Source organism: Diabrotica virgifera, chromosome 8 (assembly GCF_917563875.1).
Source record: "Diabrotica virgifera virgifera chromosome 8, PGI_DIABVI_V3a".
Classification (NCBI taxonomy): Eukaryota; Metazoa; Arthropoda; class Insecta; order Coleoptera; family Chrysomelidae; genus Diabrotica; species Diabrotica virgifera.
Genome location: NC_065450.1, coordinates 200848871 through 200865781, shown reverse-complemented (window position 1 = coordinate 200865781; position 16911 = coordinate 200848871). Strand labels below are relative to the sequence as shown.

At 29.6% G+C, this 16911-nt stretch overlaps 1 protein-coding gene across 1 annotated transcript in view; it reads left to right on the top strand.

Annotated features, from left to right (window-relative positions):
• The first annotated feature begins 962 nt into the window (after positions 1-962).
• The window catches only part of LOC114328255 (probable ubiquitin carboxyl-terminal hydrolase FAF-X), an 80722-nt gene continuing 64773 nt past the window's right edge, over positions 963-16911 (top strand). The window contains exons 1-2 of the mRNA XM_050659603.1: positions 963-1306; positions 1561-1651. Coding sequence (XP_050515560.1) covers positions 1598-1651 — 54 coding nt within the window. The 5' untranslated portion in view covers positions 963-1306; positions 1561-1597. The remainder of the gene's footprint in view (positions 1307-1560; positions 1652-16911) is intronic.

The window sequence follows — 16911 nt, the reverse complement described above, 5'->3', positions numbered from 1 at the left end:
ATTTAAAATGCGAAAGTGTTTTTTTGTCATTTTTCGGATTTTAAATCGCTTATAACTTTAAAACTATTAACTTTTGAGAAAAATGTCAAGATACTTATTTTATTTAGAATGTCCCAAAGAATCTAGAAAAAATATTTTTCGGACGAAAATAGGAGTTTTTGAAAATAGTGCGCGCCGCACCGGCAAAAAACCGGATGGACATGCATAATTAACAATAAAAACTACGGTCTAAATTGAAGTTAGACCCGATCACTCTTCGGAATCTTGAAAAGGAATGTTTAAACTTTAATCAAAGTTATTGACACCCTCAAAAATACTAATTTAACTATGAGTTTTTAAGCCTCGAAAATGCGTATTTTCGCATTTTTTAGAATTTAAATCGCCTATAACTCGAAAACTGTCAATTTTTGAGAAAAATCACAAGATACCTTTCTTGTTTAGAATGACCCAAAAACCCTAAAAATATATTTTTTTGAGCAATAAAAGGTGATCGTATGTATTTATTTAAACAATTTCTGCCGAAAAATTCCGCCCGGTACCCTTCAGATTTGTTTAAAGGGGACATTTTTGAATATGAATCCGCAGAACAACCGAATTAGAAATGTTTTTCAGACGGGAGCGGTCTCACTATATGGACTATTCAGAGAAATCAATTTTAAGAGATCTACAATATAGGCAACCATGACTACATATCAGTGTATTATAGATTGCCTGTGTAAATAGGTATTTACATTTAATAACATACTTGTACCTAATAGATATTTATATTATATCATAAAAAATATAAGCATTTCATTCAAGCAATTATAATATGTCTTTAAAATAAAACTTTGTAGTGGTCTATCTCCTTTTGTTTTAGTTTGAAAATAATAGATTTTTTTCGATCGCTTGATTTCGGCAATGGTCGAATCATGGTTGCCAACAGAGAACCCGATCGAAATACCAAAAGAAACTATCAAACTGCAAGATTGGCAACTCTATTTGCAAAATCACGACGTGCCTGTAAAAATAATTCTGTACGTCAACAACTAGGAATTTCTTAAGAAATCAATTTAAAGTTCTCCTAGTGTTTAGTATATTTATGTGTAAAATAATAATCGTTTTTGGTTACTAATATCCAGTGACAGATATTTTTAGAACAATTTTATTCCTTGATTTTGGGGGCGCCATTTTGTATATGCCGGTGGATTTTACGGTGGACTGTCAAAAAATAAAAGTGTCGGGCGATAAAAAGTCATTTTATGTACTTTTTAAGACGTCCTTTCCTCTAGAAACCCACAAAGTTGGTCAAATTATGAGTATAGAGGTAAGAAATATTAGCCACTAATCTTTGATTTCTAAGCCTGTCACTGCTGTCACTCCCATTTATTTTCTCTAATTTTTTACCTTTAACTCATCCATAACTATTATTTTTGAGCTTTTTTCGGTACAAAATAGTGCCAATTTACCTATACAACTCGAATGTCTTAAAACACCGACGAGTTTTTTTATAATTCGTATATTATTACATCCCTAGATGTCCAGACTAAATCATTTCTTATTTTTGTCCTTTCTTTGCAGTTGAACCTACAATGTTAATGTAAAAACGAATCAAAATATGACTATTGCAACTAGGGCACAAGGATTGACAGGAGATAGTGTTGAACCTCAAGTAAGTACTATTATTAATTACATAAATGGATGCTCTGTCTCGATTTTTTATTATTCTTTGTCAATGTTATCACAACAAATACCAGTTATATTTAGTCGATATTATCTTATATTACATAAAAGAACTACTATTTATTGTTTATTAAACATTTAAAAGTATTTAGAACTGGGAGGAGGTATTTGTTTGTTTCTTTTTAATTACCCTCTTTTGTGATGATGACAGATATTGTAAAAATAAAATTCCCATTTTCATATTTACTTAATTGTTTACCTGTCAGGTACAACATTTATGTTCTATACTGATAAAAATGTAACTTATCTATTCCTATCTAATCTTACTAAATTGTGGATTACTTGTATTTTTTCTTTTTGTTTATCTTTCAAATATTTTTATTTTTTTTTCCTCATTCTTTGAGGCTAAAGCATACTTTTTTGAACCTCAAAATGTAAATGAAGGTCTTATCCCTTTCTCCTGCACTTATCTCTTCATTTAGTAGTGTTATATTTGAAATAGACAATTTAAGCATATTTTAAAGCATTGATTCCCAACCGGGAGGTGATAAGGGGGGTGATTAGCTTTTGGGAAACGAGAAATCGGTAATTGAGAAAAAACTACAATACTTTTCTAATCTTTCGATCAGATATACATAGGATAAAAAAAAAGTAAATATGTGAAGGCTTACCATATGTCCTGGTTTGAGATCTCTGTCCTAGCCGGTTTGCATTAGCGTCCCGGACAACACTGACACCTCAGCTATTGATCAAGGACTCTAAGGTGCTCGAAACATAAGGCCAGCGCAAGTGCCATTGCAAGCTCATCTATCATAACATCGTTTTTTTAAAATACCATACAGCAATGCACGATATAAGTTTTAAAACATCTGATTGCTGCTCAAAATTATAATCGAACTGTTTGAGCCCAAATTCAAGTCCAAGCTTGTGTAATACAATCAAATTACTATTATTAGCATTCCTCACAACATATCTAGTGCAGATAGGTTTTAGTTCTGTATGTATATTGAAAAATATACAAAGAATTAGGCTCGACATAATAGAAAGAGGGGATTTGAGGTTGCTACTAACCAACATTGAGCCAGACATAAAGAAATTATGTGAGGGACACGAGGCCCAAGGGAGAAATTATCAATTATTACTAACCATTTATCATTTTACGAAAAGTAAAAATAAATACTGATTATTTGTTCCAATTTAATTGAGGGGGGGCGATTATAGTATTCACAACTGGCGAAAAACCTCTCCAAGGGGGGGGGGGGCAATCATGGGAAAAAGATTGGGTTGAAAGGACACATAACAAATAAAACACACTAAAAATCTATTTTGTTTTTGAAGTAATATTAAAAGTTGATACTCGCTACAGACTATGCACATATTTGTGATTCACATTGTGTCATTTGTCCAGTTTGTTGTAGTTCATAGTAATTCGTGAATAAAGCATACATACTTGTTCATGATTCGTAATGTGTGATGCCTGATTTATCCATGTTTGTCGGTTCTTGTTGATGCCTTTGATATTCGTTAATTTACCGCTCACAAGAGCGAATTACTGTGCACACACGAATCATGCTGTTTAAGAATCGAATTTTAATGAACAAGACCCTACGCCCTACACACTATTCGTGAACTGCTTGTGAATCAGTGCATCATGAAAATATTTATCTAATTTCATGTTTACTGATAAGAATTGTGTTCTTTTAAGTAAACCTTCATTATTCTGTAATTCATTCTGGAAATTTTTAAAGTCAAATTTCTTAGAACCTCACCACATACTTTAAACATGTTTATGAACCTTATCTTTTAGTATATTATGAAATTGAGGAAAGAGTTATTTTTATTATTGTACCATGGAGTTAATGGAAATACAGATATAAAATATGCATATGCACTTACTGGATTAAAAATAACAATTTATACTTATTCATTTATGTTTTTGTCAACATATCGCACGCTAATTTCTATACTGTCATTAAACAAAAACATGTATTTTACAGGAGATACAAAATTAGTTTTAGGTTGTTATAGAAATATCAATATTTGAAAAATAACTAAACCATTCTTGTTGCTTTCACAGATATTAATTAATATAAGAAATTATGATTTTATGCTGTATACAAAAAACATGTGATTTCATTATTATGTAATTTTTGGTTTTAGTACTATAGTGTCATTTTTTCTATTAATATTATAGGAACTTTTGTTTAACTCGTTATTTGTTAAAAAAGGGGTAGCAAACTTTTGTAGTAAATACAGCTAAATTCTTCATATAAACTCACAAAAATAAAATGTAGATGTAAATTTTTATTAAATTATAAACAAAACCTGTATTGTCTGGTAACAGAAACAAAAAATCAAAACTAAAAGTAAAATTACAGTAGAAGTCCTAGTATTTTACAGCTTCTCGACATATTCAATATAAAAGAAACCATAATATATTGGTTGTATAATTAAGTAATCAATGTATTTTTGGTGCTACTATAGTATGCGGTCTACCTCGAGGGTGTGATTTACCTGAAAGGTTTCGCATATTCTGGGAGAGGATTACGGTGTTCTTTGAATTTTAGTAAAGAAATTAAATTTGCATAAAATTTATTGTACATTGTAATATTTATTGGTACTTAGTAATAAACATTATTTCTCCTACAAAAGTGCCTTTCATCATTGTGTTCAAACCCTTCTGAGTAAAAATTATGGTAATAAACCGACATGCTGTTACCGACATGCTGTACTTATCGTTTTAATGACAGTTTAGTACTGACGCTTCTGGCAACTTGCTATAAAGGTCATAGTGACATTGATGCCTTTTCTCGAGTCACGTTAGTAAATTACTTTACCGAATTTTACTAGGTTGTAGTGCCCGAAATTTGCTAATAAATGGCGGTAAAATCTAAAATTAGAATATTTTGTTTAGTGACACTATTGGAATTAACGTTCGATATTTCTTTCAGTGTTACTATAGTGTGAGGTCTACTTGTCCCTATCCATTATAGTGTGCAAAATAAGCCAATTTTGTGGCTTATTCCCAACTGAAATACTAAATTGATATGACAAAGTATTCATTTGTAAAATTAAAATAATAATTCTTCTGATTTATGCGTTTTATTCACTTTGTAAAGATTTTTTTGCAAGACACTGTGTGACCTATCTGTGTTGCTAAACAACACCATAATCTTTTTAATCATTTCTCAGAAGGATTTGCACACTATAATGAACATCTTTACAAAGTGAGTAAAACACATGTCAGAAAAATTATTATTTTAATTTTACAAACTAATACTTTGTCATATCACTTTGTTATTGTAATTGGAAATAAGCCACGCAATTGGCTTATTCCCAACTAAAATAGTAAATAGAGATACATATAACAAAGGATTATTTGTAAAATTAAAATAATGATTCTTCTTATTTCGAGGGTTTAGTATCAAACAACGTTAACTACAAAAACATAAAGTGGCAGAAAATGCGAAAAACTGTTTTGAAACGTAATATCGGCCAACAAATTTGTGATTACGGAGGCAAAATACATTACAATAGAACTCTGTAAATTTATATAGTATTATTATGGTTTCTTTGACATATGGTAAAAATTATTACAGGTTATTGTTATTCTATAGAGAAAAAAATAGAATTTTTTTTTAATAATGACCTGATAACGCTTTTTGATATTACCGATATATATTTTTTGTAAGCGTTTACGTCGCACCTGATAATAATAGTTTTACTACAGGGTTAGCACTGCTGGGTGAAAATGTAAAAATGCAATTTCCCTAAAATGTTGAGAAAATTTCACTGATATTTCCCCTTTTTTCAGGATATCCTTTAACTTAAATTCGCTGATATTTTCAAAATTTTCAGGATATCCAATGCAGCACTAACCCTATATTATAAAAAATGTTATAAGTGTATTTAAATAAAAAAGCTTAATTTTTCTAATAACATACAAATATTACATCTATGAAATGTCTAAATACTTATAGGTAGCATCTTTAAACGTCTTCATCTTCTGAAACATTTTCATTATGATCATCACCCCTTCCTTGAAGATTCTAGTAAAAGAAGTGATATTGGTCTTTAATTTTTGCTCACAGAGTTCTACTAAACCTTTTAACTTTTTATTATTAATCGTTAACGGTTTGTCATATTTTCTTCTTGGCACAAGTTTGTTAATTGAAAATGTTCGAAGTTGCCTTCTCTGTAGTTTTAATTTCGTAAAGTTGTCTGATTTAAAATTATATTTGAAATAACTGTGTGCAGTGTCTTCTTTTATAATATGTATATCGTAGCCAAACTATGTTCAACCATTTGACAAAATCTCCTTCAATTTCAGTTTTTTATTTTTAATCATTTGAATTTGTAGTTCTTTAAAATTCAAAATGTCTTCCTGATCTATTTCAACTACTTCGTATTTTGATTTCTTTAAAGCCATTTTAATCACTGTACATATACCATCCCGATGGGTCATAAATTTCCAAGCCTTTACTCGCGTTTTCGATGTGGGCATGGACCATATCACGTTCCATTTGGGAATATCCGGGCTCAATAAATAATTGGTCGATTTTTGAAATATTTAGTGTTTCAACAGCAAACAGAAACATTTTGGCCCAGTAACTCTTGGTCTTTCCCAGTAACTTCACTTTTCATTGTATTTGTAAGGCAAGAGGCTACCTCAGAAGATCCACGACCCGCTAGTGCTTCGTGTCATACAAAGTTTTGTGCTACGACTGGACATTTTTCTGTTAAACACTGACAAAATCAAAATATTAAATAATTACGACAAATATATACGTAACCGGCAATAAGAAAATAAAATATTATATGTTTTCTTTTAACTTCGGCAAAACTAAAAAATGTAATGAGTAATCAGATTATTGTAATCATGTAATCATGTAATGCGTAATCAGATGGTAGAATCGAACAATATCGAAAATAAACAAATGTATTTAGCTATCCAGTATCAAAATGACGTTTTTCAAACAAATACGAATTATAATAATAACGCTGTCTACAATTACAGCTTAAAATATTAGTGTCAATAAACGTTAACAGTCGATAACTGTTTTTGATGTATCACGAAATTCACTGTGAAATAACGTTATCACCTCTTAGATGTTTTTGACATGAACAATTTTTTCACAATTTGTAGTTAACGTTTAATGTATTTTGTAATCTGCTGCAGATAGAGATACAGGTTTTTGTTACTAAATGAAGTCGAAAACGGTGAACTCGATTATAGATATATCTCAATTTCACAAAAAATGTAGATAGCGTTGTTTGACACTGAACCCTCGATTTATTCGTTTATAAACATGACTATAGTAGACTGCATACTATAGTAGCACCTTTCTTTCTTTGGAACTCCATCCCAGCAACATTTTACAAAGCACAAGATTGTGTTTAAAACCTTCTTCTTTACGGTATGTCAATTTTTCTATCACAGCTCTCATATTTGAAATGTTTTCTCTTCAGTGCACTTTCAACCTCAAATGTACCGATCAAAATCACATACCAAATAAAGTCAATAACGTAAGGTCTCAATGCCTATTTGCAGTATAAACATTTTTACTACATTCTTTTAGCCAAACTGAAAAGTTTTTCACTTTTTTACCACTTGTTTTTGTTATTTAAACTTTGGTCTCTGTAGATTCTTTGTCAATTTATATATTGTCAACAATCAGAATAATGAAAAATTATTAAAACTGCAACAAACTGATAAAATAATATATGACTTACTTTTTTGTGGTTTATTATTGCTTTTAATAAAAAAAAATTTTGGTAGATTTATGTTTTGATGAAATAGTAAATTAAATATGTTGAAAGATACAACAGCTTTCCTGGAAGCTTTATTAGGATATATTTTATACACATAAATTAAACAGAAAAATAGTGTGTACAGTGTTTTACAGTGTGCATAAAATAGAAATTTTTAATAATGGTGTTAAAAGTGTGTTGTACTATTTCAGCGTTCTTGGCATGTAGACCAGGACTAATCTGTAAAAAAATGTGTATTTTTGGATGTGAGAGGTGGCATTCGGATTTTTGCAGATAAAGTCAGGTGACACCTTCAGTAATAATAATTGACTTATGCTCCTTCTCAAATATGCCCGGAACATTAATAAAAAAATTAAAATATTTAAAAATTTCGAAAAACATCGATTTTTTTCTGCTTTCTTTGCTTATAACTTTAAAACGGTTCGTTTTGGAACAAGTCGTACAGAAATAAAATAAAGATAATTGTTTTTATGTATGATATACGACTGGTCAAAAATGTTTTAAGATATTACCTTTTCTGCAATATGGCAATAAATACAAAATAAGGGGGCAAAATACGCCTGTTGTTATTCAATGTTTCTTAACCACTTTGGTGGCACTTAGAACCTTAGTAATTCGCTTAGAAAATTCTTATAACTTACTTAAATGGTCTACCAAATTTCATTAAAATCGACCTAATAGATTTTGCATAATAAATTTGCAATGTAAATGTTTTTAAAAAAGTTCAAATTTTTTAAAATCTTTCTGAACAAAAAGTAGACCATTTAGAAGTTGGTTAATTTTTTTACATATAAAGAGGTGCTCTACCTATCTAATACACTTTACAGAATTAAAATCGGATTATTTAAGGGGCCTCAGCAATGTTTTAAAATTATAAACAATTTTTTGGCTTATAAACAAATAGTAATAAATTTTTGGCTAAAAAATTCATTTTTAGCAATGCAAATAATTAAAACCGGTATACTTTGACTTAAACTTTCAAATGCTGTCAGCAGAATTGCTATTTTATTTTTTAATCAAAAGTTATTCTCGTTCAAAAATTGCAATTTTTCGATTTTTTGAATGTTCCACCCCGTTTATCTCGAAAACCATGCATCCTACGAAAAAACTTGTATGGTTCTTTTCATGAGCATTTTTCAGTGCGTCACAGTTTTTCGATTTCTCTCTAACGCATTAAATTGTATGTGACAGAAAAAAACGCACGTCGCTGATTACATTTCGTCGGTGACATTTATAACATTTAATCTAGTTGTCAATAGATGGCGCTAATAATATAATATTAAATTATTCTATATAAAACAAAATTTAATCTGTACAATTTATAAGACTATACAAATCAAAGAAAATACACCTTGGAACTTTTAGTAAATTTTATTAAAGAAAATAAAATACAAATTTAAAACGGCATAACCCACATCTCTGTAGTTATACTATAAGAAAATTCCTTTTACAACTTTCTGTGGCAAATGGACTTGATTCCATGCCATTATCTTTCCACACACACACACACAAAGAAAATACCATTTTATAAATGCAATAAACAAAATTGATTTGTTTTTATACCAAATGGCAAATAAAATGTGACAACTGTCAGATTTAGACAGTGACAGACAAGAAATACAAAAAAAATGTTTTATTTTGCGAAAAATCGATGTTATGTAATTCCTCAAGTTATTTGTTTATAAAAATCTTATCGACATCCGGATCAACTGTTACCCAAAAAATTCGTGTTCTACGGGTCAAAATACATAAAAAAACTTGGGTAAGTCCATCTAAATAAAGGAGCCCGTGGGACGCCCTCCTGGACACGGCACTAATTTGTTTATAAGCCAAAAAATTGTTTATAACTTTAAAACATTGCTGAGGCTGCTTAAATAATCCGATTTCAATTCTGTAAAGTGCATTAGATAGGTGGAGTGCTTCTTTATATGTAAAAAAATTGACAAGTCTTTGTATGTTCTAGTTTTTGTTGTGCAAGATTTTAAAAAATTTAAATTTTTTTAAAAAGTTTAGATTGCAAAATTATTATGCAAAATCTAGTAAGTCAATTTTAATGAAATTTGGTGGACGGTTTTAGCACATTACAAAAATTTTCTAAGCGAATTAGGAAGGTTCCAAGTGTAACCTAAGTGATGGAAAACATTGAATAAGGATAGGCTTGTTTTGCCCCCTTATTTTATATTTATTGCTATTTTGCAGCAAGGGTGTTAAATTAAGACGTTTTTAACCAATCGTATCTGATAGAAAATTTAATTATCTTTGTTTTATTCGTGTACGACTTTGTTCCAAAATGAATCGTTTTAAAGTTATAAGCAAAGAAAGTAGAAAAAAAAACGAAATTTTTTGAAATTTTTTAATATTTTATTTTTTTTTATTAATATTCCGGGAATATTTGAGAAGGAGCATAAGTCAATTATTATTAACGAAGTTATCACCTAATTTTATCCGCAAAAATCCGAATGCCACCTCTCACATCCACCTAAAAACAGATCCTTCCTGGTCTAATGTTGTTTGTCAAGTTATAGAATATAAATGAACGTATAGAACAATATTATATTTTGATTAGTGACAGAATTAAATTCTTTTAATCAGATTTGTGACATGTCTGAGCTCTTTCAGAGAGGTACCCAATCACTATTCATAACTCTGCGCCAAAATGTTCCAGGGTACTCTGTTGGACATGAGCATAGTCAACTCTTCATGAACGCTTTTGTTAATTTTTTTTTCCTCATGCTCGATTTCACCAACGATACCTAAACAGTTGCCTTATTAAGTAATTCTTATCGATAGGAACTTCCTAACTAAATACTTAAGAACAATAGCGTTTCACAACTAAAAGACCTGCTTATCTAGGAAATTCTGTACTAGGTATTGATTCGGGTACGTTCGAACTATTTTTGATAAATAAAAAGAAGAATAAGATGACATTACCTTACTTTTTCGATTATTTATCATTATTTTTTATTTGCCAAGTTGGTTCTATTAAGTTTTGTATTGTTATAGTTATTTTATTTAGTAGTTAGTTATTTGTGAATTAAGTTTGTAAGTTTTGTATGTTATTTGTATATGTATATGTACAGTGAAATGGAGGAAAAGAAAAGAGTAGTAAATTTCATATATGACAAAAAATTAAAGTTAGGTGAATTGCCATTAATAAAATAATTTTAAAATAAATAATATGTTGAAAATTGCTTCGTTCATTATTATTTTTTAATGACACACTTTTAGTGATATCATGAATGGGTTTTTGAAACACACCACTAGTTTGATAGGTAGTAGTTAGACTACATAATTTTGTCAATAGACCTGTAAAAAACTCCAAATGATTTTCCATATTTTCCAACACATATTATATTTTTAATATAAAAGAAAATACAAAATTAAAACTAATATATCTAATATTACAGAATAACAGAAAAATTAAGGTAAGAAGCAAATTATTGACAAACGTCACGAGAATTTTAATGTCACCGTTGCATGTGGTTGTCTTTTTAAAGACAGATCACATGCTATGATTTTTTTGTGACGGATATTCTTGAGTTGGGGTTGATTTCAAGTAATCGAATGAACTATCTTTCAGTAAAGTCGTCCCAGGAACGCAACTCATAAATATTGGCAACATCATTTTAAAGTCTTCTACTTTAAAATGTATCATATGTATCTGAATTGCCGATATAAATGAGTCAAATTAAATAAATTATTAGAAGAATTTTTTTACTAAGCAACAACATTTTTGTTTATGTTAGTAGTATTTTGTATTTTGACAACGGCACCCGATTTGGGCGTCGAAACGTTAATAAAAATCATTTTTTAATAATATTGTGGCTTATTTCCCATTAAATAGTTAAAATTGTAAAAATGCCACAAGAAAATAGCTTCAGAACAACATAAATTTACCTCTTATCTATGTATTAAGATAATTGTGATAACTATTAATACAAGTATCATCATTAAATTCTGACAATACTGTTACTCAGCTTTAAAATCGATTTATTCAAAGTCCAACACAATATAGGCGAGCGGCAGCAATCCCTAAAATTACGTTATACAGACCACGAAAATCAACTTACAGGTGAAAAACCAACTTTAGCCATTCTTTAGGTTTTCGAGGTCGCTGAATCCGAATATGAAGTTTATTTTTATCTAGAATTGGTGGAACATATTCAAAAATCAAATTTTATGCAAGAATGCGAAAAATCTATTTTGATGATTTTTCATATTTACCTCGCTGTATCTTTGGTCGCTGCAAATATTTCCTTTTGAAAATTTTACTGTATCATGTTTGAAGTATATCGATAATAACGAGATATTTCCGAAAAGTTCAAACAAATTAAAAGAGGAGTTGTTAATTTTTAAACATTTTGTCGTCAGCTTTCGTTATTTTCATGTTTACTTAAAAAAGTTAAGTGACAAACTTTTTAGTTTATAATTTTAATCAACACAGCAATAAAACATAATTCATGAAGAAGTTTTCTGGAAAATAAGTCAAAATATGCAATAGGAAAAAAGTTATGTGGCTTTATAGACGAGCAGCACACCCCAAAAAACGCTTATTTCTCGAGATACTGACCACAGTGTGGTAAATGGCTAATTTTGGTCATACTTTATGTTTTTGATGGTCCTGAAAACGAAAATTAGGTATCTATATTTTGAAATTTACGTGGGGGAACATGGTCAAAATCGCAATTATACGATAAAAATAAAAAAAAAATTAAATCACATTTTTTGCGTTTAAGTCGCTACAACTCTGTTCCATTTTAATATTTTTTTCTGAAATTTTTATAGTATATATTTCTTACCTTTCTGAAGACAATGGTACTTGTTTCAATCTTTCTGTCTTATTATAATAAAAGTTATCAATTGTTTAAAGTAAAAGGTGCATATTCCTGAATTGCAAAAGATGAATGACAAAATTTGAAATTTAGCTTTTTAATCAAGTTTATGTTAAAATATATTATTAATATATTATTTGGCGTTCAGACACTCAGTATATAATAGAATAATCCTGTGAGAGTAACACACACAATTCATTTAATTGACAAATTTTGCATTTAACTTATTTTGTCATAAAATATAACAATGAGCACCGTTAAATAAATATTATCAATAAATATAACTCCTTATGGTTAATACATTTATTCGCTCCGTGCATGACTGACGCGACACCTAGCGTAGTCGCCTGACATTTTTGGCGACCACAATTCGACGTTATACATATAGGGCAGTCAGTGAGAGCAAGAACAGGTTATTACCTCCGAATTCTATCCTACTGCATGGATTTTAATGAAATTTTAGGAATAGCCTGAAAATATCTCCTTATTCAAAGTCTACCCTATGCCGGTGTGTGCTTTTGTCTTGGGGGCGGTTCCCACCCCTTCTCGGGGGTGGAAAATTTTTTGGTTAAACAACTACGGAAGTTGCTAGAGAACCCAATTCTAAGCAAAAACTGTTCTATATTTTTTTTTTCGAAAACTCAATACTTTTTGAGTTATTCGTGGTTGAAAATTAGCCATTTTTATTGAAATATAACACCTTTTCAAACGGTTTTTTGCGAATAACTTAAAAACAATGCATCTAACTAAAAAAATTATATAAAACATTTTTGTAGCTCATAAAAAAACAGAGATTCGTTCCTTCTTCAATCTTCTAGTTATAACACAAAAAGAGATATGTTAGGTAAAAAGAGTTTGTTTTTTTGGTGCATGCTCAAAGCAGTGTATTCAACTTGAAATAACTGAGAAACGGTCGATTTTATATATATAATGCTACACCAATACCTTTTATTGTGCTTGAAAAGTCCTTTCAAATAAGCAATATTAAATGTCGGTTACATTCAAACTAAGCTAGATATGTTGCAAAAAATTGATGACTAACGAATTTTAAGAAAAAAATTGAGAAGTATATTTAACCCCTCACCCACAAGAATTTAAATGCATCGTTTTCCTTCTACAATACATTTTACTACAGTGTCATTTTTATGTTCAAAAAGTTAAGCGGGTTTAAAATGAATGGTTTTTGAAAAAAAAATAAGATCAAATTATAGAGCGCATATTTAAATTTTCTTAAAAATCTTCTTTTTCTCCATGTAACTTGAAAATGGTAAGAGATACTGTTATAAAAAATAAAATCAAAATGTTTATCTAGAAGAAACCTTCATTTTTGTATGGCATCTTTTTTTTGGCATCTCTTATCATTTTCGAGTGACATGGAGAGAAAGGAAGATTTTTAAGGAAATTTAAAAATGCGCTCAATAATTTGAGCTTATTTTTTTCAAAAACCATTCATTTTAAACCCGCCCAACTTTTTGGACATAAAAAGAATACTATATTAAAATGTATTGTAGAAGGAAAACGATGCATTTAAATTCTTGTGGATGAGGGGTTAAATATACTTCTCATTTTTTTCTTAAAATACGTTAGTCATCAAATTTTTTACAGTTTATTTCGCATAGTTTGAATGTAATCGACATTTAATATTGCTTATTTTAAAGGTCTTTTCAAGCACAATAAAAGTTATAGGTAGCATTATGCATCTAAAATCGACCGTTTCTCTGTTATAGTATATAAGTATAATAAGTTAAATACACTGATTTGAGCATGCACCAAGAAAACCGGTTTTTTTCACTTACCATATCTCTTTTTGTGTTATAACTAGAAGATTCATAAAGGAAAGAATCTCTTTGTTATTTTATAAGCTACAAAAATGTTTTATATAGTTTTTTTAGTTAGATGTATAGTTTTTAAGGTATTCGCAAAAAACCGTTTGAAAAGGTGTTGTTTCAATGAAAATGGCCAATTTTCAACCAGGAATAACTCAAAAAGTATTGAGCTTTCGAAAAAAAAATTATAGAACAGTTTTTGCTTAGTATTAGGTTCTAGCAACTTCTGTAGTTATTTAAGCAAAAAATTTTGGAACCGCCCCAAGACAAAAGCACACATCGGCATAGGGTAGACTTTGTTTCTTGGGCTCTTCCCTTCTTACTGTGAAAATATTACGTAAATCGATATAGCAGGATAGAATTCGGAGCCACATACCCTCATTGACTGCCCTAATATGATACACCTATGAAATATTTGACTTTAATATGTAATATTTATTTACCATTTTTGATAAAATCTGTTTTACAAACAATAAATGTGTTTGCGTCCACAACAAGTGGAGCATGTACACTTTAAAATAATGTAAATAATATCGTTGATAGATAAATATACGAGGTATATTTACTATTAATTAATTATTAATATACTGGTATATTTATCAATAAACGATAATACATTAAATAAATATAATATGGAATTAAAGTGCACATGCGTTGTCGTGGACTAAGTCACTGACAGGGTCCGCGAACGAACATAATGACACTGACATTACAAAAATTCACCAAAATTGTCATATTTCGCCACTACGGACGCTGGCATAGTTTCGTGTATCCTCACCATGGTCTCGCACGGAGCGAATGTACAGGGTGGAGCATTAGTGTGACAAAGTCCAATTACTCGGTTGTCGTAAGAGATACGAAAAAAAGTTATTTAGGTAAAAGTTGGTGCACAGATAGAACCATAATGTAAAAATATTTTCAAATATACAGGGTGTTAGTAAATAAGTATGAAAAATTTTAAGAGCTAAATTCTACATGAAAAATTAATGCCAGTTTGCTTTATAAATATATGTCCGCAAATGCTTAGTTTCGGAGATACGGGGTGTTGAAATTTTTATTTCAAACTGCCAATTTATTTATTGCTCTAAGACCAGTTGAGCTATGAAAATGAAATTTGGTGAGTTTTAGGCGGTAGTTATTACAAATTGTATGACATACAACTAAGAATTTTGTATTCATCATTGGCGCGCCTACGGGCAATTGTCTGAATTCTTTTAAAGAAAAAAAATAGTACGCCACTGAGATATTTCGAATTAGAAATTATTTTTAAATTCCACGTATAATTTATGATAAAAAACCTTTCTTGCCTTTTTTTCATATGATGCACCGTTTTTATGCAGAAAAATAAAACATCTTGGCGCATATTTTTCATTTCTTAATACATTATCAAGAACTATCCAATATAATAATACTAAACTAGAACAGTAACAGAAAATATTACTAATACCATTTCAACTAGGTGCAAAGCTGCAAGAAATGTTTAAAATGATCTCCTTTACAGGTAACAGAAGAATTTTATATTCATCATTGGTGCGCGTACGGGTAATGGTCTGAATTTTTTTAAGAAAAAAATAGTACGCCACTGAGATATGTCAAACTAAAAATCATTTTTGAATTCCTCGTTCAATTGACGACAAAAAATCTTTCTTGCTTTTTTTTCAAATGCGGCGCCGTTTTTATGCAAAAAAATTAAACATCTTATCGTTTACAAAGTATTTGAACTAAGTCTCTATGCATATGGAAACTACCTCAAATACTTGGTAAGAGTTAAGATGTTTTATTTTTTTTTTTTTTTTGTATAAAAACGGCGCCTCGTATGAAAAAAAGGAAAGAAAGATTTTTGTCGTAAATTGAACGAGGAATTCAAAAATGATTTTTAGTTTGACATATCTCAGTGGCGTACTATTTTTTTCTTCAAAAAATTCAGACCATTACCCGTACGCGCGCCAATGATAAATATAAAATTTTTCTGTTATCTGTAAAGGAGATCATTTTAAACATTTCTTGCAGCTTTGCACCTAGTTGAAATCTTATCAGTAATATTTTCTGTTATTGTTCTAGTTTAGTATTATTATATTGGATAGTTCTTGATGATGTATTAAGAAATGAAAAATACGCGCCAAGATGTTTTATTTTTCTGCATAAAAACGGTGCATCATATGAAAAAAAGGCAAGAAAGGTTTATTATCATAAATTAGACGTGGAATTTAAAAATAGTTTTTAATTCGAAATATCTCAGTGGCGTACTATTTTTTTCTTTAAAAAAATTCAGACCATTGCCCGTAAGCGCGCCAATGATGAATACAAAATTCTAAGTTGTATGTCAAAAAATTCGTAATAACTATTTCCTAAAACTCAGCAAATTTTATTTTCATAGCTCAACTGGTCTTAGAGCAATAAATAAATTGGCAGTTTGAAATAAAAATTTCAACACCCCGTATTTCCGAAACTAAGCATTTTCGGACATATGTTTATAGAACAAACTGGTATTAATTTTCATGTAGAATTAGCCATTAAAATTTTTCATACTTATTTACTAACACCCTGTATAGGGGAGTCCGTATTGACAGGGTGACACAAACATGTTTTTTTTAAATAGAACACCCTGTATATTTTTACATTTTTGAATTCTCCTCAACATTTCCTTTCTTAAAATATAGGGTTTTGTAATATTATATGAGCTAGTTTAAAAGATACTTACGTTTTTTGTTAATTTCTTAGCAATATGTACACCCTGTAGAATTGCAGTGATTTGACATCAAATTTTCTATTTATATTAAATCGATTTTTAATATAGTCAACTGTTGTTAAACATTAAA